General features: G+C 40.4%; 1 protein-coding gene across 1 annotated transcript; it reads left to right on the forward strand.

Moving 5' to 3' along the window:
• The first annotated feature begins 22,712 nt into the window (after positions 1 to 22,712).
• On the forward strand, positions 22,713 to 23,798 carry LOC141630804 (uncharacterized). Its single transcript, XM_074443557.1, has one exon. The coding sequence runs from the start codon at positions 22,713 to 22,715 to the stop codon at positions 23,796 to 23,798; it is 1,086 nt and encodes a 361-aa protein (XP_074299658.1).
• The last annotated feature ends 1,241 nt before the right edge of the window (positions 23,799 to 25,039 follow it).

Below are 25,039 nucleotides of genomic sequence, written 5' to 3' on the forward strand. Positions count from 1 at the left end.
CTTTAGTGTATAGTCACTGACTGATGATTGTTGGTGTTGGAGATTGGTTGCTTGTATTATTGTGTTTATTTTCCACTGCGTATATTGTTTTGGATTGTATAGTTGACTGGCCCCGTTTTATGTTTTCAAAACTGTGGCGGTCCATTCGGGGATGGTGAGTAGTTGTTTAGCAGGTTGGTTTGGATGTTGCTTGCGGGATATGGATGGGATCGAGTCATCACGCTGACGCTTATGCTAGTAGTCTCAACAGTAGTGCAGAGTGTTCTCTTTCAGCTTGTTGTATAATTGTAAAGTTATATTGATAAACGTTATGTTATTGTCCTTCGATATACTTACCTCGGGCAACCGAGATGGTGACACCCTTACTTGCTGAGGAAGGTCTGGTAGAGGCTCCTTGGTAAGTGGGGGTGTTACAAAGTGGCATTAAAGCGACAATTTTGGAACCTAAACCAATGAACATAGGTTGTCAAATTAAAATGAACCTGGTGTATGTGTGTCAGGAGCCCTCTTATGTCGGTTTTGGGTGAGAAAGCGCCCTCATCTCGAAACCCTGGCCCTAACATACTTATGCCAGTAACTACGCGAGAGGAAGTTTATGGGATTATGTTTATATTGCTGTGTGGTATGTGGTTTACCTTGGTTTTGTTTAGTATGAGTTGTGGCGATATGGTTGGAGTTTGAAAGTGCGGTGTGTGTATGCATATGTGAATAATATTATGTGTCTAGGTGTTATTATTATAGTACAAGTATGCTAGTGATCCTTACGATGGGGATGATGGAGGTACGGGTGTTATGAATCCATGGTATGTGTATGGTTAAATGAAGTAATTGTTAGTCTCTTAGATTTAAGTTGTATGACGTATATGTGTTTTGTCTACTGAGTGTGTAAGTTGTGCCAAAAGGATGTAGTTGCTACGAGTATACATTATATGAGATTAAGATGTGTCAATGCTTAATTGATAGGTAAGTACTAATCGTGACGAGCTCTAAGTGCGCAGTAGACTCCGAACATCGTCTTTTGGTGTTGCAGGACTGGCAACATTCTCCTTCATGATGTAATGTACGTTATTCCTAACAACTCGACCGAGTATAAGAAGAACTCGACCGAGTTTGATGAAGTCGATCGAGTTTGATGAACTCGATCGAGTTAATTTAGAGACTCTACCGAGTTGAGCGAATAAGATCAAGTAAGTGGATAACTCGACCGAATTCCTATTAGTCAGAAACCAGTCCGAATCTTCTCAAATAGCAGCTCGACTGAGTGCTCAAGAAACTCGACCGAGTTGAGCTAACTCGATCGAGTTGGTTCAGAACTCGATCGAGTTGATCCTCTTCGACCGGTTGCACGTTTCCTATATCGAGATTTAAAACCCCATATACTCCTCATATCTCTTACCCTATTTCATAAATCTCTTTCTCAATTCTCTCATAAACTCTCTCTAAGTAAACCTAAGTGCTCTTGGGTGCTAGGAATTCCTCCTCTTTGCTTGCTAATTCTTCAATCGATCTTTTCTCGTAACTCAAGGTAATGTGTTTCGAATGCTAAGTTTAATTGAAAGTTTTTGGTAAGTTTTAAAACTTAAATTCGATCCCTAAAGCCCTATAGTTGTCGTGAATGCTTCAAAAGTGTTCAAATTGGTTGTACATCTTGTTTATAGCGCTGAAACGATTGATTTCAACCTCCAAAATCATCATATTTGGACCGAAAAGTTTAGGGTTTTACCAAAAATCTTTTGAGTTTTTATCAATTTATTCCTCATAGGGTGTTCATAAATGTTCAATGGGTGGTAATTTCATGTTGATGGTGGTTGAATTTGGTAATTTGAATAAGCAAATCCGTCTTAAAACTTCGTCTTAAAATCGAGCCAAATCAAAAATTTTCACTCTTGGTACCTTTGTGATTTTGAAAACCTTTTTTGAAATTGTATATCCTTGCAGAATGCCAAAAACACGAGCACCCCCAAAGAAGAAGACTCGGGCTGCTACCGCAGTCGAGCAAGGGGAGGCTAGTTCAGGGCCGACCGTTCCTACAGTAGCACAATATCCGATGGTAAACTTTAATGATTTTAACCAACATTCTGCTTTTGTATCTTTGATGGGTCGCACAATGAAACCTACCCATTGTGTGGACCCGAGCCTTCTTAAGGATCTGGGAATTGAGGAAGATGTTAGGCATATGTTCGAAATTCTGGGTTTTATCTCCGAAAGAAGTCCTATCCTTTCCTAACTCTCGAGTTCATGAGTTCCTATAAGTACGAGGATAAGGAATAGACTGTAAGCTTTCGTCTCATGAACGAGGATATCACTCTTACCCTTGATGAGTTTGCGGACCACTTGGGCTTGGAAAAGGCGCTGGATGAGCACTATAGAGATGTAACATCTGATTGTGGAGCCGCTAGCTACCTTTCTTTCATCACTGGGCGACATATCCCTAGCTTCAGTGCCATGCTAATTAATGATGTACAACATGTGACTATCCGCGTATTCTTGAGGATGTTGACCTGTCTTCTCTATGGCCAGAAAGATGTGAGTAAGCTGAACTCACATGAGGTGATGCTTTTTATGTCCTATATGAACCCTCGTCGGGAGGACCGTTGGTACTACAGTGCCCCGATTATTGTGTGTGCTAGTCTAGCTCTCATAGCTAGCTCTTCGACTCGTACCTTAGCTGCGGGGCTATCATGACCCGGCTTGCTCAGAAGTTGACCGATTTTGTTGCTCCCGAAGAGCCTGCTTCAGCCGCTTTAGTAGGTGCACCTGTCTTGGACCGAGAATACTTTATCCACCACAAGTGGCTCAGGACTTTGGAGGATGGGTCTTTTGCTTGGAGAGTGAGGGGTACCATGTGGATGAGACTACCTTATACGTGCATTTTATATAGTCCTTTTTTGCCTCTTATACACACATTTCTATGTAATTCTCGTAGTTTTACATTGCGAAATGCCCCGAATAGGCTACTTCGTTTTGGTTTGCCTTAATTGCAGGAAGGGGTCCGAAAGTAGCGGAATTGTGCCTTTTCCAGTCCCTTTAGCATGCATTTATGGAGATGGAAGATATGGAGCGGAATCCTATGCCTTGGGAAGCATGAAGGAGTCTCGAAAGCTAACCAATCAAGAAAATGAGCTGTCTCAGTGGCTGTGCATTCGATCGAAGGCCTTTTCTGTTCGATCGAGTGGTTTTGGTGGCCACAAGTGTTCGATCGAGTCCCTGCTGAACTCGATCGAAGTGTGCCGATTTGAAGGTTCTCGATCGAATAAGTCAACTGCTCGATCGAGAGGATTTGCTGGAATAGTGTTCGATCGAGAAGTTCCATTTCACTCGATCGAGCACTTTGCTATTTACGCGAGATTTTATTTCGCGAGAACTTAATTAGTATTTTAGTTTTGTTTAATAAATATCTTCCTTATATAAGGTGAAGACGTCATTAGGTTAAGGATATCTCTTTTACTCTCTTAATCACTTTTACTACTCCTTAATCTCAGAATTACTCTCTTAAGCAGACACTTTATTTTCTTCACTGTTCGACGTTGCTCTTGTTCATTATTTGCCGGATCTCGAACTTTGTAATTATTCTTTCTCTCTTAATTCAATTTAATCTTCTTTTGCATCTTTAATCCTTATGCTTAATTACTGTTTTAATTATCGTTGACACGGCTGTCGCAACCCTATCAAATATAAAACCAACCGGTCTCTAATAAGTGCAGTAGAGGCTGTCGGGTATCGAATCCACAGGGAGATGGGAAAATGTATGCTAAACTAAGTCCGTCTGAGTAACTTGTTCTTGGGGGTTTTAATGATTTATTCTAATCTACGGAGATTAAGAGAAAAAGAGAGTAAAGAGAAATAAAGTAGAAACTTAATGAGTTTTCCCAATAGAGAGAAGCAACTAGGACAGTCGGTTCACCATGATTCTCAAGGAGTCTAGTATAGGGACAAAGGTCAATACTAATTCGGTCTGCAGGGTAGTGAAAAGGTCCTTTCGGTCCGCTATTCGCCCTAAAACATTACTAACTTAGGTTTCGCCCTCATTAGAACGCTCTAATGTTCATTGCAGGTCTTACCCCATCCAATCTTTCGATCCAGGTCAAGGTGTACCAAAGTGAATCATCTAATTGCGTTGACTGAAGCAGACAAGTATAGTTAATCGCAGTGATTAACAACACAGACCGTAGTCACTTATTCATAATCTCCTTAATATCATTGTAATACTCCGTATTTATGAGTCTTTGGGTACTCTATCGAGTAGGCCTTACTCTGTCGAGTAAGGGTGAGTTGCGTTTTAAAATAGTTTCTGACCTGTTGGGTACTCGATCGAGTAACTAGGATACTCGATCGAGTAAGGGGGCACTCGATCGAGTACCTTAGCTACTCGATCGAGTAGCCGGTTTACGGGGAGTTATTTATCGGGTTTTGTTAATTATGCAATTAAGATATATAACCTTTTCCGTCATCATTCTAAACACTTTTGCAAAACCTAATTTACTGTCAAAGAGAGAAAACAAGTACGTTCATCATCTTAATCGCATTGTTAGCAAATCCCGGAGTTTGGAAGGTCGGTTTTCATCGTTGGTTATACCGTTGAGATCCTTGCGCCGAGGGTAAGATCTTTGTACCCTTTTTATTGTCTTTCCTTTAAGTTGGTTAAACCCTAATCTAGGGATTTGGGGGTTTTTGAGTAGTTTGTGATTTGGTAGCATTTGTATGATTGTATGATAGGAGGAGGTTTTGTAGAAGAAGCTTTTTGATACAAATTTGTGAGAGACCGTCGATAGTTGTGCTTTCCAGGTAGGATTTCCTACTCAGTATTAGTCCCATAATGGGATGATTGTTGATGTGTTGTGGTTGATTGAATAATATAGTAATTGTATTGTGACGGTTTGTGGACTGTGATTGTTTGTCTCTGGTTCTCGAGGCGTGTCCTCGGCTGAGTGGGGTCACTTGCGGGAGTGGCTTCACGCCATAGTTTTACCCTTCGTGGAACCCGCCACGGAAGGGGATGTGCACATTAATGGACAGGGTTATCGCTCATTATGAGGAGCGGGGATTTGGTGGGAACGGTTGCGGTCCCCCACTGGCAGGGCTGGTCCAGTGGACATTCGGTGATTGAGATTGTTGGGATTGGTGTGATTGTGTGTGTGTGTGACGGTTAAGCTGTTTGTTTATCTTATTGTTGATATATTGATTTGTGTGATTAGTACTGACCCCGGTTGTTGTTTTGTAAAACCTGCGGTGATCCATTCGGGGATGGTGAGCAAAGAATTGAGCGAGGTTTGAGTCGTCTTCGGGATAGCTGGGATGTGCCACCGTCTAACGATAGAAGTCTTCCGCTGTAGTCTTTTAGTTTTATGACATTTAAGTATTTCAGTAGACAGTTGGTTTTAAGAACTTGTACCCGTATTTTTGGGATTTGGTTTCAGTTGTACTTTTCACTAAAGTTATATCATTTAAGTTGTTTCGTTATTGTCTTATGAATATCATGCCTCGGGTAACCGAGATGGTAGCATCCTTATACCTGAGTGGTCCTGGTAAGGCACTTGGAGTATGGGGGTGTTACAAATGGTATCAGAGCGACGATCCTGAAACCTGTAACCAATGAATTTAATGAATATAGGGAGTCAATTAAAATGAACCCGGGGTAAAGGTTGTAGGAACTAATGCAAAGGCTTGGGAGACGTCCTAAAGTCGCGAACTCGCCCTACAATTTTGAACCGGTCACCATGGGATATGAGTCGGGACCGCTATGTGTTTATCTTGTGAATTGTGTACCTATATGGTGATGTGTGGCATGAATCGGTAGATGTATGTATGTGGAGAATGGGGAATATGTAGAAAAGATGGTGATGATGTGATTTCGTAAGCTATTGATTGATAGCATGATAGTTGGTTTACAATGTTGTTTTGAATTGTAGGAAAAAGTATATTAGAATGATGTGGTAGAAAAAGGAAGTAGTTCATATGTGATAATATGTGATGAATGATGATGTTGCAGGATGGGTGATTCATAATGTGGCATAATAATAACATGTGCATAGGAATGTTGTGTCGTATACGTATATTTGGTTTGCATAAGGTTGTATGATAAGTTTATGTACTTGTCCACTATTGTTCATGTGTATATGTGGTAAGAAGTGTGTAGCTGTAATGAATTAATTGGTTGGAAGAGATTAAGTAATTGCATAAAAATATGAAATTCATGTGTGGAACATGTTTATGTGGGTAATGGATTTTAATAATATGGCAATGTTTGTAACATGCGAATAGGGGATTTTATGTTGTATATTATGTTATTGTGTACGTAAAGTTATAAAATAAAAGCATGTGTTAAATCGTGATTGACAAGTTAAATAATCTATGTGCATGATTAATGTTGTTCCTTGGCTTTTGAAAATAGTAACATATGATTATGAATACTGGTTTTATGAGTTTTGGACTGGTTTTGTTTGCTTGGTTGTTGTTTAAGTTGTTTGGAAGTAAAATCAAGTAGTTCTGTTTTTTTTCGATTATAAAGAGGTTGTCTTTAAACTGTTATAACTCAGATGCATAAATGATTTTGATGTGATTCCAATTGGAGGTGATAGCTTGTCCTTATATGATTCTAACGATAGGTCACACGCCCAAAACGACCAAGTAATGAGTGAGTTATGAGCATTTCTAAAATGTCTGGTCTTGAGAATTGGGGTACTCGATCGAGTAGCCTTGGTACTCGATCGAGTAAGGGGGATCTCGATCGAGTACGTTAGTTACTCGATCGAGTAGCCCTGGTGATTTGATTTACGTGCTTCTGATCTTCACCTACTCGATCGAGTAAGTCCCTTACTCGATCGAGTGGCCTGTACTCGATCTAGTGATCCCTGTTTTGGGTCATATGCTTATCTTTTGACTTTGTTGCATATTATGTTTAATTCAAAGGTGTTATTTAACTTCTTTATGCATTGTTTTACATGTATGTTGATCCTGATGCGTAAGTTACTCAATCTTATGGTGTAGTGAGTGGCACCTGTGGTGAGTAGGAGTTCGGTGGGAGGATATGAGTTCTATGTGTTGTGATAGATAGTGGAAAAAGAAAAGGGAGACTGGTATGGCTTAATTGAGGCATAGAGCATGTTTTGTGTGACGGGATGAGTGATATGATTGTGTGTTGAGTAATGTAAGAGTAAGTGAATGTGGGCAAAGAGTGATGTAAGTTTAAGGAACGTGAGAATGAAAAGATTGAAAGAAAGGATATGGATAGTAGCAACCTGAGATGTATAACGAATTATGGAGGGAGATGGTTAGAAATAGTGTTAAGTAAGAATATATGTAATGAAAGGTCGTTTTAGAGGAATTGAGAAGAGAGGTATATAGTGAACTTAATGGAGACATGTCGCGACGTGGATTTGCGAGATAGTGATTTCGAGTTTGGAAATTTGTGTTATCGAGAGACGAAACTAATGTGTGATTTCCTTGGGCAATTAACGGTATAAAAAGAATTTTGATTTCTAGAGATGTAAAAAGGGAGATGTAATTGTTTGAACTTTAAACGCTGATTTTTTTTATGGACAAATTAGTGACAAGTGTGAGTAAGTGGAGTGATGAGAGGGGACCCATGGTAATAAAGAGTGAGATGATATCGATATGAAATAATGAGATTTGAGTTTTGGAGCGATGAGAAGGTAATTGGAGCACTAAAGGGTTAGGTAGAAGTAATAAGGAGTTGAGATATTAAAAGGAATTGTTGAGTATAAAGAGAAAAGAAGGATAAAAGTAAGCTGAGAAAAATGTTCACCGGAGTTCTGTGATATAAAAGTAAGGAATCATCAGGATGTATGATACTATCAAGAGTAATTGAGTTAATGGTTATACAGGAGCTTCGGAACAACAAGATTAGTCTTGAGTTTTGAGAAATTAAGGAAAGTAAGAAGTTCGTAGAATATCTGCAGGATATGAGATTTTGGTGGAGAGTTGGATGATGATACAATTAAGGATAGTATTGGTAATAATGTTGAGGTAATTTTGTTGATGGATTTGATGCTCATTATTGGGGATGATAACCAAAGATAGGGAAGAAACGGTGATGTTTAGAGATGAGTGTAAGAAGTTTTATGTACAAACGGTAGTGGTATTGTGGTGTTGTCACTAGTGGTTAAGGGTGATGATAGATAAGAAAGACAACAGTCCTAGAGAGGTTGATTTTTACAAAGGCCGGATTGATATGTATGGTTGTAAGGGAGTATAAGATGTGGTTATATGAGGCGAGCGCTAGTGGTTGAATATTAATGGTATAGCATGAGGTGATGGTTATGCGAATGGGAAAATATGTTATGAGGGGCATATGAGTTAAGCTCGGGCGACAGGTAACCTTTACCGAGTGGTAACTTACGTGATCAGGATTGACTAGTTGGATGTGATTATGGGTCTATGATGTGTATAAATGTTTGTGTGAGGTTCTGACCTCACGAGAAGCGGTATGGTGTGATAGTTATAAAAATGTTATATGAATGTTTGTGATATATGTAGGGTACGACAATCTGATGGAATGAGGCTAAAAAGGTAATAATTTGATTGATTTGGCATGGCTAGTTATAATTTTATGTGTATTGATAACACATGCGTATTCCATGAAATGGTAGAGATGATGTTCATGAGGTGCTTATCTGTTTATCCATATAATATGGTACGTTGTGATTTAATAAAGTGGATTTGAGTAAGTTTTTCTTGCCTGAGAAGTTATGCTGAGTCAGTGTTTATGGGTTTGAGTAAGTTGTGATGTCTATCGGAGCGGTTGTGGTGCCTCGTGTGGTGATCCGGGCACGGTACTTCGTGTTGTGATGCGGGTATTTTCGCACTGCGGTGCGGTTGTTGGTGACGGTGTTGTGATGCCGTCACCGGTTGTGGTGTAGTAGGCGGGATGATTATGATACGAGTTTTCGAAAGTGCATACCAGTTATACATAGATTGTTGTTTTGTTTGTTGTTGTTCTTTGTGAGTTTTGGTTGAACATGTAGATTGTTGTTTTGTTTGTTGATGTTTCTTACCAGTTTCAACTTGGGTGTGAGGGTAGAGTATGATATGGGAGAATGTTGTGTATGTTTTGTTGTTGTGATGGTATAGTGATTTTCTGTTGATAGGGCACAGTTATAAGAGGTTGTACAGAACTTTTGACCTTGTTGTAGATGAGACATCGGTGCACATAGTCATGGCAAGTGATTCGTAGAACATGTGTGGTAATAATCTGAAAGCTGCAGGTGGTTTTAATCTTTCGTTGGGCCAGTGAGGGAAGGGTGTTTGGATTTAGTGTCTTGTTAAGTCATGTATGAGTTTTGCAGTGATGAAAGAAAAGAACTTGAGGATCTTGTGTGAGTGTACGTAACACGTGTGGATCGTGAGTTACGCTTTTGGTGATAGAAGTTTTATATAGTCTATATAGAGAGGTATGTCATGTTGCGGTAATGTGGAAGAGTTGGAGTATTGGTTATGCTATGGGTTTTGCGGTATTAGTTAGATGGAGTGCAGAGTGAATTGAAGTATGAGAACTGTTTAAGTAAGAAAGCCATGGAAATAGAAACGGTTATAGAAATGAGGTTCTAGGCGGTTATCTTTGACATGTGGTGGTGATGAGGATGATGAGATGATTTAACTAAGGATTTAGTATTAGTGAGTTACGAGGACGTAACAGTTGTCTTAAGAGGAGTAGGATGCGATAAAAGTGAGTTTCATGGTTGTGCATGTTGTAAAATAATTGGAAGTAGAGTGTTAGCATAGCGTAAAGGAGGGATTTGTTTTGTGGTTGATGTTGTTAAAAGGCCATGGTCGTGCTTGTAGTAGTGTGATGTTTAGAGTTCGAGAGTTTTGATAGTGGCATGATGATGTTTATGAGTGTAAGTAAACTTCGAGGACGAAGTTCCTTTTAAGGGTGGTAGAATGTAACATTCTGTTTGATGTTAGGGGTATTTTGATATTGGATTGGCTCTGGATGATGTATTACGGAACTAGTTCGTAGTGTATGGAGTTAGTGTTGAGAGAGATATAATGGAGTCGACACGATATCGTGAGCCATGTTGTGGAGGTAGAAATAGTTAGTGGAGTTGGTGTTACGAGTTCATGTTTGGGTTGGAGTTTTGTTTTGAGTTCTTAGTCATGTTGTTGTGTCTTGATCGAGTTAGTATGTTTGTTTTTGAGTATGGGTTCAACTTCGGGGACGAAGTTCTTTTTAAGGAAGGAAGACTGTAATACTCCGTATTTATGAGTCTTTGGGTACTCTATCGAGTAGGCCTTACTCTGTCGAGTAAGGGTGAGTTGCGTTTTAAAATAGTTTCTGACCTGTTGGGTACTCGATCGAGTAACTAGGATACTCGATCGAGTAAGGGGGCACTCGATCGAGTACCTTAGCTACTCGATCGAGTAGCCGGTTTACGGGGAGTTATTTATCGGGTTTTGTTAATTATGCGATTAAGATATATAACCTTTTCCGTCATCATTCTAAACACTTTTGCAAAACCTAATTTACTGTCAAAGAGAGAAAGCAAGTACGTTCATCATTTTAATCGCATTGTTAGTAAATCCCAGAGTTTGGAAGGTCGGTTTTCATCGTTGGTTATACCGTTGAGATCCTTGCGTCGAGGGTAAGATCTATGTACCCTTTTTATTGTCTTTCCTTTAAGTTGGTTAAACCCTAATCTAGAGATTTGGGGGTTTTTGAGTAGTTTGTGATTTGGTAGCATTTGTATGATTGTATGATAGGAGGAGGTTTTGTAGAAGAAGCTTTTTGATACAGCTGTAGAGACCGTCTGATAGTTGTGCTTTCCAGGTAGGATTTCCTACTCAGTATTAGTCCCATAATGGGATGATTGTTGATGTATTGTGGTTGATTGAATAATATAGTAATTGTATTGTGACGGTTTGTGGATTGTGATTGTTTGTCTCTGGTTCTCGAGGCGTGTCCTCGGCTGAGTGGGGTCACTTGCGGGAGTGGCTTCACGCCCTAGTTTCGCCCTTCGTGGAACCCGCCACGGAAGGGGATGTGCACATTAATGGACAAGGTTATCGCTCATTATGAGGAGCGGGGATTTGGTGGAAACGGCTGCGGTCCCCCACTGGCAGGGCTGGTCCAGTGGACAGTCGGTGATTGATATTGTTGGGATTGGTGTGATTGTGTGTGTGTGTGACGGTTAAGCTGTCTGTTTATCATATTGTTGATATATTGAGTTGTGTGATTATTACTGACCCCGGTTGTTGTTTTGTAAAACCTGCGGTGATCCATTCGGGGATGGTGAGCAGTAATTGAGCAGGTTTGAGTCGAGTACTGGGATAGCTGGGATGTGCCACCGTCTAACGGTAGAAGTTATCCGCTGTAGTCTTTTAGTTTTATGACATTTCAGTATTTCAGTAGACAGTTGGTTTTAAGAACTTGTACCCGTATTTTTGGGATTTGGTTTCAGTTGTACTTTTCACTAAAGTTATATCATTTAAGTTATTTCGTTATTGTCTTATGAATATCATGCCTCGGGTAACCGAGATGGTAGCATCCTTTTACCTGAGTGGTCCTGGTAAGGCACTTGGAGTATGGGGGTGTTACAATCATGGCTCCCCTTTGTCCTAGCATAGGAGATTAGCTATGCATAATTATTGAATAAACAACAACAACAAATAAACTAAGAGGATTAAACATAATAACAAATCGATAGATAATAATCTAAGGAGAGAATTAAAAGGGCAAAGAGATTAAAAGAACAAGAACAATAAGGCAAAAGTAATTAATTGAAATAAAGAGTACATAATACCAAATATAAGAGAGTAGCGATGGAGAATTAGGTTTTCAGTCTAAAATTCTAAGAGAGAGAGAGAGCAAGAGAAAGGGAAAAGAAGAAGATCCTTATGACTGCCGTCACTTCTTCTATTTATTGCTAATTACTAAAAGAATATCCAAAGTTTAACTAAAATACGCATAAAAGGCCAAATCTCTCGATCGAGTGAAATGAAACCACTCGATCGAGGGTAAAACTCAGCAAACCTCTCGATCGAGCATCAAGAGTACTCGATCGAGGACTTCAACAAATTAAAAAGCTATTTCGATCGAGTAAAGATAGAATTCGATCGAGGGACTCCAGCAGCATAAAGCATTCGATCGACCAAAAACAGCAGCAAATTTGGTTGATCGAGCTATATTAGCACTGGTGAACTCTTGAATACCTTCCAAAGCCACTTCACGCATCTCTAAGTGACAGATTCCAAGCTTCGTTCCTTCCTTCTCCAAAATGCATGCGGTTGGGACAGGTTCAGGCTTGATTTCGCTCTTTCCAGTTCATATCTGCAATTAATACAAGACAAACCAAAGTAGACTATTCGGGGGACATTTGTAGCTAAATGCCACATAAATAATATAGAAATGCGTGTAAATATAGGGTAAGAACCTTATATAAAATAGACGCATCAAACCTTCCCAAACCAAACCTTTGCTTGTCCCCAAGCAAACTATGAATACAACTAAAGAAAACTAACAGAATAGGACAACCTCATCAACTACAAATTGTCCACCCAAATCAATTTAATGCAACAACTAACAGAGTGGCGATAAGCAAGTGCAAACAAGTTAAATCAATGCTTCAAACTATTGAACCGTCGACCTTGCAAGACTCGTATACATCGGACTCTCACGGGTCACTCATCACACATATTAAGCACAAAGTGAGTATATTGGTATGAGATAGAAAGAAGTAGAGATACTCACCTAACTCGACCTATAAGAACATGCATGCAGCTGACATGAAACCAATTTCTACCGACCGTACATATGCATTCCAACCAATCAGGACCGAGACACACGCCGAGGACTTACATATAATGTGAGGTGAGGCAATTGGGTAAGAAGGGGCAAAATGAATTCGGATAAGTGGAGGTAAAGCCAAGCTAGTATAACCATAACCAAATAGTAAACTCTTTCCGCTTCGCTACTCAATACAAAAACAAAACTGTGCCATTGTGGCAGAACATCACTCACATCTACAAGGGACTCCCCATAAAAAGTAATGATAAGCATGGGAGTATTATTCAACGGTCTTTTTTTCATAATTTTTTCCTTTAATCATTTTTCTTTCTTTCATATTTCTTTTCCAATCTTTTTTTCATTTTCTCAATACACTTCTTCCATTCGAACCACCAACTTCAAATCTTTCAGAGCGAGCCAAATAGACAAGGATAACAGCATACCCGCAAAAACCATTGGAACTAGCTTGACAGGGCAGGCTAAGTTTGGATGTAGTTATAGGGTCAAAAAGGCAAATTTGGCTATTGTGAAGTTTATGGGTAGTAATGAAAGAAGGGATTGTAAGTTACCTCTCCACGTGTGTCACCACCGTAAACCGAATGCATACAGGTACCAAGAAAAGAGCGTCATGCACGTGCAAATTGATGTTATATGCCTTATAGAGAGTACTACTCACATCCTATATGAAACTGGTCATAAATGTCACCAGTTTATCAAGCTCTAAACCTTAGAATGTATATGTAGCTTGCCAATAAAAGAGTCAAGTCTATTAGTTCAGAAAAGTTTAAACCAAAAAACTCGTAGATTATGCACATTACCATGCCAACAAAATGTTAAGAATATGCAAGGGAAGGGTAAAAGACTCAAAGTAGCATAAATGTTCAACGTTCTGACTCAACCTAAAAGCAAAAGTAAACGTGATTTTTTTTTTAATTTTATACGATTTTTTGAATGAAAAACAACAATGCATGCGAAAATAAATAAACGTGCAAACGGAAATGCAATAAAACAACATCATGCAAATACGGATATGGATGCATACCTCCCCAAATCAAACCGTAAAATGCCCTCATTGTACCAAAAATAGGGAAAGGAATGCAAACTTAAGAGAAAAGGAGGATGGGACTCGGAAAACATACAATATAGGCGTGAAGTAGGGTCCTCCCCAAACCGACCAGCAACATGGGAAGTAATAATTAGCCTTGTGACATCGTAGTACGCGAGACATATCAACAACACTCGATCGAAAGGGCAGAAGGGCACGATCGGGTAGTTTGGGTGTCAGAAGTTCTCGATCGAAGAGGAATAGCTATCGATCCAAAAGGCTTGTTTTGCAAACATTCAATCGAAGGGAAAGGGTGTTCGATCGAGGAGAATGAGCAGCAAAAACGTTCGATTGAGTAAATAAAGCTCTTGATCGAATAGTTCACATGAGAATCCTGCAAAACCCAACAAAAATTCTATGGAACTAACAGGATAGCTTAAATGTTCATCCTATTGTTCGCAAAACTAGCATCGAAAGCACACAAAAACAATTTAAAAAGTTTAAACAAAATTTCAACAAAATACAAGTCGGGTTGCCTCTCGGATAGCATAGGTTTAAGAGGTCTCGCACGACCTTTTAGCTTTAGTTATCTGGCTCATCAGGATTGTCGAAGTAGAGAACTTCAACTCTGCCAACCAATTCGTTTGCTTCATAGTAATGCTTCACATATTGGCCGTTGACTTTAAACCTTTTACCCTCGGAACTTTCTAATTCAATGGACCCAAATTTGGTGACAGCAGTCACTGTATAAGGGCCACTCCACCTGGACTTCAGCTTACCAGGAAATAAGCGCAGTCGGGCATTGAACAACAATACCTTCTGCCCGACATGGAATTCTCGAGGTATGATCCGTTTGTCGTGCCATCTCTTCATTTTCTCTAAGTAAATGCGCGAGCTATCATAGGCTTTTAGCCTAAACTCTTCCAGCTCATCTAGCTGCAATAAACGATTCTGACCGCACAGCTTAGGATCATAGTTTAATTCACGAATAGCCCACCAAACCTTACATTCTAGTTCAACAGGTGAATGACAGGACTTCCCATAAACCAACCGATATGGTGATGCACCAATCGGTGTTTTAAAGGCAGTCCGATAAGCCCATAATGTGTCATCTAATTTTAGATTCTAGTCCTTCCGTGATTTAGAAACTACCTTAGCCAAAATATCTTTTAGTTCCCTATTAGAGACCTCAACCTGCCCACTAGTTTGGGGATGATACCCCAAACCACGACAATGTTGGACACCGATTTTAGACAATATAGATGTGAATTTCTTTTCTTTATAGTTCATTCCCCCATCACTAATGACGACCCTAGGGACACCAAATTGGGGAAATATGATCTTTTTGAACATTTTAATTACGGTCTTGGCATCACAGTTGGGTGAAGCAATGGCTTCCACCCATTTAGACACATAATCTAAAGCTACCAAAATATACCCGTTACCTTTACTAGATGGGAATGGTCCTTGGAAATCAATGCCCCAGACATCAAAAACCTCGACCTCCAGAATTCCATTCTGTGGCATCTCATGTCTCTTAGATATATTCCCAGAGCGTTGACAAGCATCACAAGGTGAAACAAACACTTTAGCATCGGCAAATAAATAGGCCAGTAAAAACCAAATTGAAGTACCTTAGCCATGGTTCGCGACTGACCGTGTTAACCACCATAAGAGGATGAATGACAGCCTTCTAAGATTGCTTTGGTCTCCCAATGTGGAATACACCGTCTGTAGAGACCGTTTGCACACTCCTTAAATAAATAAGGATCATCCCAAAAGTACTGCTTAGCATTATAAAGAAATCTCTTCCTCTGTTGATAAGACAGGTCAGATGGCAGCTCGCCACTGACAACATATTTAGCCAAATCTGCATACCATGGATCATGGTTAGTATTAGTAAGAACAGCAAATAAGGAATCATCGGGAAAAGAAGCATCAATAGGTAAGGAATCCTCTCCCTTCTGCTGCGATAATCGCGATAGATGATTAGCTACTACATTCTCTGCACCCTTCTTATCCTTGATCTGCAGATCAAATTCCTGGAGAAGAAGTATCCATCTCAGCAGTCGTGGTTTAGCTTCCTTCTTAGCAAGAAGGTATCTCAGCGCTGCATGGTTAGTAAAAACAGTGACTTCTGACCCTATTAAATAAGAACGAAATTTCTCCAGCGCATAAACCACAGCTAACAGCTCCTTCTCAGTAGTGGTGTACTTCACTTGAGCCTCATCCATAATTCGGCTCGCATAGTAAATTGCACTCAAAGCTTTGTCTCTCCGCTGGCCTAACACCGCTCCTAGTGCATAATCACTAGTATCGCATATAATCTCAAATGGCAGCTCCCAGTTAGGAGGCTGGATAATTGGTGCTGAAATCAAGGCCTGCTTTAACCTGTTAAAAGCAGAAACACATTCATCAGTAAATACAAAGGGGGCATCCTTAAGCAAAATCTGTGTAAGTGGTTTAGCAATTTTTGAAAAATCCTTAATGAACCGGCGATAAAAGCCGGCATGACCAAGGAAACTCCTCACTCCTTTAACATTAACAGGAGGAGGCAATTGGTGAATCACTTGCACCTTTGCTTTGTCAATCTCAATGCCCCTGTCAGAAACCAAGTGCCCTAAGACAACTCCCTCATTGACCATAAAATGGCACTTCTCCCAGTTAAGCACAAGATTAACCTTAATGCAGCGCTGCAACACTTTATCAAGGTTCGACAGACATTTAGCAAAATCACTTCCATAGACACTAAAATCGTTCATAAAGACCTCCATAATAGACTCTATATACTCAGAAAATATCCCTATCACGCACCTTTGAAAAGTGGCAAGGGCATTACACAAACCAAAAGGCATCCTGCGATAAGCAAAAACACCTTGAGGGCAAGTAAAAGTAGTCTTTTCTTGATCATCCGGATGAATAGGGATATGAAAGAACCCTGAGTATCCATCTAAATAACAGAAAAATTTATGAGAAGCTAACTTTTCTACCATCTGATTAATGAAAGGAAGGGGAAAGTGATATTTCTTTGTGGCGGCATTTAGCTGTCTGTAATCTATGCACATCCGCCAACCAGTTACTACTCTAGTAGGTATCAATTCATTTTTATCATTCTTGACCATAGTAGTTCCTCCTTTCTTAGGAACCACCTGAACTGGACTCACCCACTTAGAATGACTAACAGAGTAGATAATACCTGCATCAAGTAGCTTCATTACCTCAGCCATCACAACATCCTGCATCTTCTGGTTCAGTTTGCGCTGACCTTGTCTGCAAGGTTTATGATCTTCTTTGAGCTCAATTCTGTGCATACAAATATCAGGACTGATGCCCTTAATGTCATCCAATGAATAACCCATTGCCCGCCTCTTTTTCTTAAGAACAGCTAACAAAGCGGCCAGCTGATCATCATCCAATTTAGCACTACTAATGACTGGATATTGCTCTGTATCATCTAAAAATGCATATTTAAGATGAGAAGGAAGAGGCTTACGCTCGGGTACCTTTAGCTCCATAGCGCAGAGAGTATTTACCAATTGTTCTACCCTCTCTCCTTAAGCGTCGGTGAGTTCACGCTCATCTAATGCAGCTTCAAGCAAATCCAACACAGCATCATTGTTCTCCTGATTATCTGCACACTCATCTAGCAATATCAAAGCTTCTAGTGGATCCTTGATCAAGGAAACCGTCCAGAACTCATAAACAGACTCATCAACGATATCAACTGAATAACAAGTATCCTCTATCATTGGTCTGGCAAGTGTACTAGGCAAACTGAAAGTGATGTCGTCATCCCCTACTGCAAGAGTCAAACGCCCTTGTTTGACATCAACAATAGCCCCAGCTATACATAAGAATGGTCTTCCTAATATAATTGGGGTCCGGGTATCCTCAGCTATGTCTAAAACAATGAAGTCCACTGGTATAAAGAACTTGCCTACTTTAACAGGCACGACCTCTAGGATACCTTAGGGTCCTAAATCATAGAGAGCCTTATCTATCACTTCATTTCCTATAGTACAGGTAATAGAGAAACTACCTGGGTCTTTCATTTTAGGTGGAGTTTTATTGAGAAGTAAATTACTAGACTCTTCTATAAATGCAACAATCTTGAATTCACTAAGCTCTCTCTTACGTGTCAAAATATATTTCATAAATTTTGCGTAAGTAGGTACCTGGGTAATTAGTACAGTAAAAGGAATGGTTACCTAAAGGTTCTTGACCGCGTCCACGAATTTACCGTACTGTTGCTCGACCTTAGCATCTTTTAGACGTCCCGGAGAAGGAATTCTGGTAAAAATAAGTGGATCTGCGACTTTCTCTTTACCTTTGTCTAAGTGTGGCATCTCCGTAGCAGGGGAAGATGACGCAACTGCAGGATTAGGCTTCAAAACAGAACCTCCGCTGGTATAAGTACTCGATCGAGTACTATTTCTACTCGATCGAGCATTTTCTTCAGGTAAATTACTCGATCGATGAATTCATACCTCTCGATTGAGAACATCATATTTGGCACAAACCGATTGAAGGTCTAGGTTACTTGATCGAAGGTTTTGGGTGGACAAACCACTCGATCGAGTACCACAATCTTCTCGATCTAGAATATCAGAATGAGCACCATTTGGTCGAATGCTTGGATTAGTCGATCGAGTATTTTCGGAGGACAGATCATTCGATCGAGAAGAATTATCACTCGATCGAGTGATTTGATGATGCTCAGCAGGGGCATCTTCGATTAATTCCTCCAAAACAATTTCCGGAATTTCGTCAACAGTTATATTATCATTTTCCGGCATTTTCGGTCCATCATAGGTAAGACCACTGCGGAGATTGATCGCATTTATCGGTCACAATGAGGTGAGTGATTCACTTGACTGAATTGCTCGGATGTAAGTTGCGCGACTTGATGTTGCAACTTTTCTATGGAATTTTCAGCTTCGTCCGACTTCCTTTCAAGTTGAAGTGCTAAGTATAGCACCAAGGACTTCAACTCCGCAATTTCCATATTTGTAGAAGATAAACCGTCTTGTTGTGGCATTGGATTAGGAGGACTAGAGGCACTTGGCATGGTCAAGTCTTCATAAAGTTTAGAGAACGAAACTCCTTGCTTGAATTGTTGATAAGCACGGACTCGCTCTACATGCTCCATGCAAGTAATAGGATCGTGTCCTTCTGTACCACATCTACCACAAATTACCTCTTGCTCAATCATAGCATGGACTTGCTCATGTGCACCCGAAGTTTGTAGAATCTCCGTATCATCAAACCTTCCACTAGGGCTTTCCACTTCAGCCACTAAAGATTCGCTTACTCTACCTCCTCTGGGATTTCCATATTCGGCTACATGAATGTCCATTTCCTCAATAAGACGCCATCCCTTATCATCTTCGACATTTTTCTGAAATCTCCCTTTGGCTGCACTAACCAACACGGCTTTCTGATTATCATACAACCCATTGTAAAATTGGGTGCATAAGAACCATCGTTGGAAACCATGGTGAGGTACATAGCAAACCAACATCTTGAACCTAGTCCAAGCTTCATTCAAATCTTCAGTGGCCAATTGTGTAAAAGTGGTGATTTGGCCTCTTAGCGCATTGGTGCGCTGTGGTGGAAAATGCCGTCTGTAAAAGGCTAAAGCTAGGGAATTCCAGTCAGTAACCCCAGCAGCTTCCCTATCCAAGTCTCTCCACCATTCCCGGGCGTCATCAGTGAAAGAAAAAGAGAAATGGACTCCCTTGACCCTATCCTGTGTCACCCTAGCAGATAAAGGAATGGTAGAGCAATACTCCGTAAACAACTCTATATGTTTACATGGATCCTCGCCAAGTACCCCTTTGAAGAGATTTTGTCTCAACCAGTTTTATGTAGGATGGATGAATCCAAAAGGTGCCCGCGTCTGTAGTAGGAAACAGGAAACCTTTAGGCAGAGAATCCACCGTAGGTTCTGAGTGACTGGCGATATTCGGCATCTTAGCAAGCAGAGTTGATAGAATGGTAGGTATGACAATGTCCTCTTCTAGGACAGATTTCCTGCAACACTATTAAAGCACTAGAAAAATATAAGATCAGTCTCAAGGAATAAATTCCCTCAGACAAGAGACAAACTTAAAATAAAGCAACAAAATTATGCCAACTCCCCGGCAACGGCGCCAAATTTTGTCACGGCTGTCGCAACCCTATCAAAAATAAAACCAACTGGTGTCTAATAAGTGCAGTAGAGGCAGTCGGGTATCGAATCCACAGGGAGATGGGAAAATGTATGCTAAACTAAGTCCATCTAAGTAACTAGTTCTTGGGGGTTTTAATGATTTGTTCTAATCTACAGAGATTAAGAGAAAAAGAGAGTAAAGAGAAATAAAGTAGAAACTTAACGAATTTACCCAATAGAGAGAAGCAGCTAGGACAGTCGGTTTACCATGATTCTCAAGGAGTCTAGTCTAGGGACAAAGGTCAATACTAATTCGGTCGTGGTAGCCGGAGGGGATGTCATCTCCGAATTGAGTCTCGAAACCGCTAATGATACTTGTGGTTTTGAAGTCATAAGCATGATCGAATCCAACCCCGAGATAAGAAACATGGACTTATACATGGTAAGTCACGTTTGTGAGACAATCCTCAAAACGGTAAAGTACTTCGGTTTTTCTATGTACCCCCGAAGGGAGGACACGTTTGTGCTAAAACTGGCAGTCCTGAAAGGACAACATTTTGGCTTGGATTTGAGCCCGTTGAAAAAGATCTTTTGACAAAGAAGAAGAAATCGGTCGAAGGCCAAGAAATCAAAATGGAGCCATACCTATTAATGCTAAATGGGTATTTCATGAGGGCCGGAGAAGATGAACCATGTTTGGACTTTCCCAAACCCATTTATGACTGGAAGAATAAACGGATGGTTCCTGGAATTGAAATATTCCAAGACTGTTACTACATCCCCGAAGACGTGCTTGCCGTTGTACTAGAAAGGAACGATTCGACCCCTATCGAAGATGGGAGGGCATTGGGTCTCCTGGTCGGAGAAGAAAGAAAGAGGGTAACACCGAGCGAAGAGTTGGTTAACATGATCCTTCGAAGTGACAGGTTCAATCCATCTACCCTGATCACTAATGTAGATCCTAAGAGGACTATCTCTGGATGGCGGAAAACTGTTAAATGGACCGACAATAGGGGACTCCTCTTCAAGTTGTCTACGGGAGAAGAAGAAATGTTCAAGCTGGATGATGGTTCCGAGTCTGAGTCTGAGTCTGAGTCCGAGTCTGACAAGAGTCCTAATTTTGAGTCTAAGGAGTCAGGTGTCGAAGCCACCCCCTCCCAAGTCTTTCCTTTCAATGCACCCCTTTCTAATTCTGGAATCTTGGGGCCTGTCTCGAGTACCTCTGTTGTCTCGCAATTGACCTCCGATCAGTTGGCTAAAATGTTAGCGCATTTCGCGCAGTTTTAAATTAATAAAAATAAGAGGAAACAGTTTGCCTACGACTTGTTTTATTTATATTGCAATTCAATTTTTGAAAATAATTGTTTTAGTAGTGACATTGAGGATGAGGCCGAAGGCGAACAAGTTGAAGAAGAAGAAGAAGAAGAAGAAGAGGTAGAACCACATCCACAATTAGTTAGAGGGTTAGAAGAATATGACCAAAGAAACTTGGTGATCGGAGATACTGAAACTATCAATGTGGGAACCACCCTAGAACCACAGGAGCTTAAGATAGGAACTACCTTAGATCCCGTAGAGAGACAAGGGTTCATTGACCTGCTGATTGAGTTTAAAGATGTTTTCGCATGGTATTACAAAGACATGCCGGGAATTGATGGGGAAATTGCAGAGCACAGGATCCCGATCAAACCAGGGTTCAAACCAGTAAAGAACAAGCTACGCAGAATGTGTTCGAGTGGTTTTTAAAGGTCAAGGAAGAAATTGATAAACAACTCAAAGCCAGGTTCATCAAAGTGTCAGAGTATTGGGATTGGGTCGCCAATGTAGTGCCAGTACCAAAAAAATATGATAAGGTTCGCGTGTGCGTGGACTTTCAGGATCTGAACAAAGCTAGTTCGAAGGACGACTTTCCATTACCTCACATTGATGTCTTGGTTGACAAGACCGCAAATCATTCATTATTGTCCTTCATAGATGGATATGCCGGTTACAATCAGATTAAGATGGCCGAGGAAGACATGCATAAGACAACGTTTACGTCACAATGGGGAACCTATTGTTACACAGTAATGCCTTTCGGTTTGATAAATGCCGGGGCGACGTACCAGAGAACGGCAACGATGTTGCTACATGATATGATGCACAAAGAAGTTAAATTTTATGTCGATGACATTATAGTAAAGTCAAAGGAACATAGTGGCCATCTTGGGGCGCTACGAAAATTCTTTGAAAGATTGCGAAAGTACAACATGAGACTGAATCCGCAGAAGTGTGCTTTCGGGGTCACCTCTGGCAAACTGTTGGGTCATATTGTTAGCCACCGTGGCATTGAAGTAGACCCATCAAAGATAAAAGCCATTATGGAAATGCCCCATCCCGAGACCGAGAAAGATATTCGAGGTTTCTTGGGAAGAGTTCAATACATAAGTCGTTTCGTCGTGAAGTTGACGATGATATGTGAGCCGATCTTTAAGAAACTAAAGGTCGGGGAACACATTATATGGGACGACCAATATCAGGCCGCGTTCGATAAAATAAAGGAAGTTTTATCCTCTCCACCAGTTTTAAGCCCACCAATAGCCAGGCTGCCATTATCACTATATCTAACTGTTACGGATACAACGATGGGGGCTATGTTAGCCCAAACAGTTGACAAAGAAGAAAGAGCTATTTACTACATCAGTAAAAAGTTCTTAGAATATGAAGTAAAGTATAAACCTCTTGAAAAGACGTGTTTGGCCCTAGTCTGGGCGACGAAGAAATTAAGACATTACATGCCTAGCTACAGTGTGAGTGTCTACTCCAAAATTGATGCGATCAAGTATTTGTTTGAAAAACCAGTGCTAAATGGAAGAATGTCGAGATGGACCCTCATGTTATCAGAGTTCAATCTAAAATATGTACCTTTGAAAGTGATCAAGGGAAGGGCGGTTGCCAATTTCTTCGCCGACAATCCAATCGAAGAAACAAAAGTCAACGACACTTGGTCATTTCTTGACGAAGACGTGGTTCACGTCAAGAATGACGTATGGGATTTATATTTCGATGGAGCATCGAACTATATGGGATATGGAGTGGGCATTCTTCTTATCTCGCCAACAGGTGAACACGTGCCTGTGTCCATCAAGCTGGATTTCAATGTCACAAACTCCGCCGCCGAATATGAAGCATCTTTGCTTGGTTTACGCAGTGCTCTTAACTTGGGTGTGAAGAAGTTGTTAGTACATGGAGAATCGTCCCTTATGATCAATCAAGTGGGTGGGTCACGGAAAATTAAGAGCCAAAGTTTGGCCCTATATCAAACCAAAATCGAAGAATTGGAGAAGTACTTCGAGGATATTCGATATGTTCACCTCCCGAGAAAAGAAAATCAGTTTGCAGATGCGTTGTCCAAGCTTGCTGCCCTGATAAACATTCTCGACCACATAGAAAATATGCCAATATGTGTCGAACGAAGATCATCACCTACCTATGTAAATGCAATCGATGATGCCGAGGAAGGTGAAACCGAACCCTGGTACAAAGCCATTTTGAAATTCAAGGAAATAGGAGAGTATCCTCTCGACCTTGACACGCGTAGGAAGCGCGCTCTGCGTATGTTATCTGCCCAATTAATCAAGACCAACGATGGGAAATTATACAAAAAGACAACTCAAGGTGTTTTGTTGCGATGCATCGATAAACCGACACCTGAAAAGGTTTTGGAGAAGGTCCATGACGGTGAATGTGGGTTACACATGAATGCCCATATGTTAGTCCGTAAGATCATAAGGCTTGGTTATTATTGGGCAACGATGGAAACAAATTGTTGCAAGTATGTCAAGCACTATCACAATTTTCAGATATTCGTAAATGTATAACATGTGGCACCTTCTATGTTATACATCATGATGTCGCCTTGGCCATTTTCAACCTGGGGAATCAACATTATTAGAAAAGTAAACCCATCAGGAACTGGAGGGCACTGTTTTATCCTTGTTGCAATCGACTACTTCATGAAGTGGGTAGAGGCTAAGTCTTACAAAGTGCTAAAAGCGAAGCAAGTAGCACAATTCATTCAGAATTACATCTTTTGACGGTACGGAGAACCACATGAGTTCATCAGCGATCATGGAACTCATTTTCAAGTTGAGGCTGCAGTTATACTTGAAAGTATGAAATCAAACATCACAAGTCATCACCATACTGACCATAGACAAAAGGTGCGGTAAAGGCTGATAATAAAATAGTTACAGTCATTTTGAGGAAGATTACTGAAAACTATAGGGAGTGGCCAGAGAAGATACCATTCACATTATGAGGGTATAGAACTACAATCAGAACTGCCACGGGAGCAACCCCGTATTACTTGGTATATGGAATGGAAGCGGTTCAACCAGTTGAGCTAGAAGTACCATCTCTAAGGATCCTACAGGAAAGCCAGGTTCCCGAAGCAGATTGGGTTCAAGCAAGGTATGATTCACTAGTCATGCTCGATGAGTGGCGTTTGAATGCATTATACCACGTTCAACTCTACTAGAAAAGGATAGAGAGAGCTTTCAACAAAAAAGGTGAAACCAAGGGGAATTAGTGAGGGCGATCTGGTTCTCAAGTCGGTCAGAGCTTTGTTACCCATTGACTCGAGGGGTAAGTTTAAACCAAATTGGGCAGGCCCTTATTTGGTAAAGAAGATTTTGTCAGGAGGCGCTGTGCGGTTAACATATTTAGATGGGAATTACTTCACAAATCCTACGAATTTGGACCAGCTGAAGAAATACTACCCTTGATAGCCTCATTCTCAAATGTTATGAAATAATTTTTGAATTGTAAATGTTTTTAGAATAAGTTGTGAGTTTATTCGTCAACACTGCATGAAATGTTTTATGTGAGAACTACGGACTCGGTTTGATTCTGTTGCAAAGTAGATACGTAGGCAACTCTTAGTCAAGAGTATAACAAAAATATGTAAAACAAAAATGAAATTTTTGATGCAAAAAACTGGGGATTCTAAAAAATAATAAGTTTTTATTTATTCTAAATTCCGGGAGAAGCCCGTTACAATATTTTATTCCGAGCAAAGCCGATCACACACAACTAAAAAAGGAAAGCACACAAACAGTAA

The sequence above is a fragment of the Silene latifolia genome, chromosome Y (assembly GCF_048544455.1).
Source record: "Silene latifolia isolate original U9 population chromosome Y, ASM4854445v1, whole genome shotgun sequence".
NCBI classification, from domain to species: Eukaryota; Viridiplantae; Streptophyta; class Magnoliopsida; order Caryophyllales; family Caryophyllaceae; genus Silene; species Silene latifolia.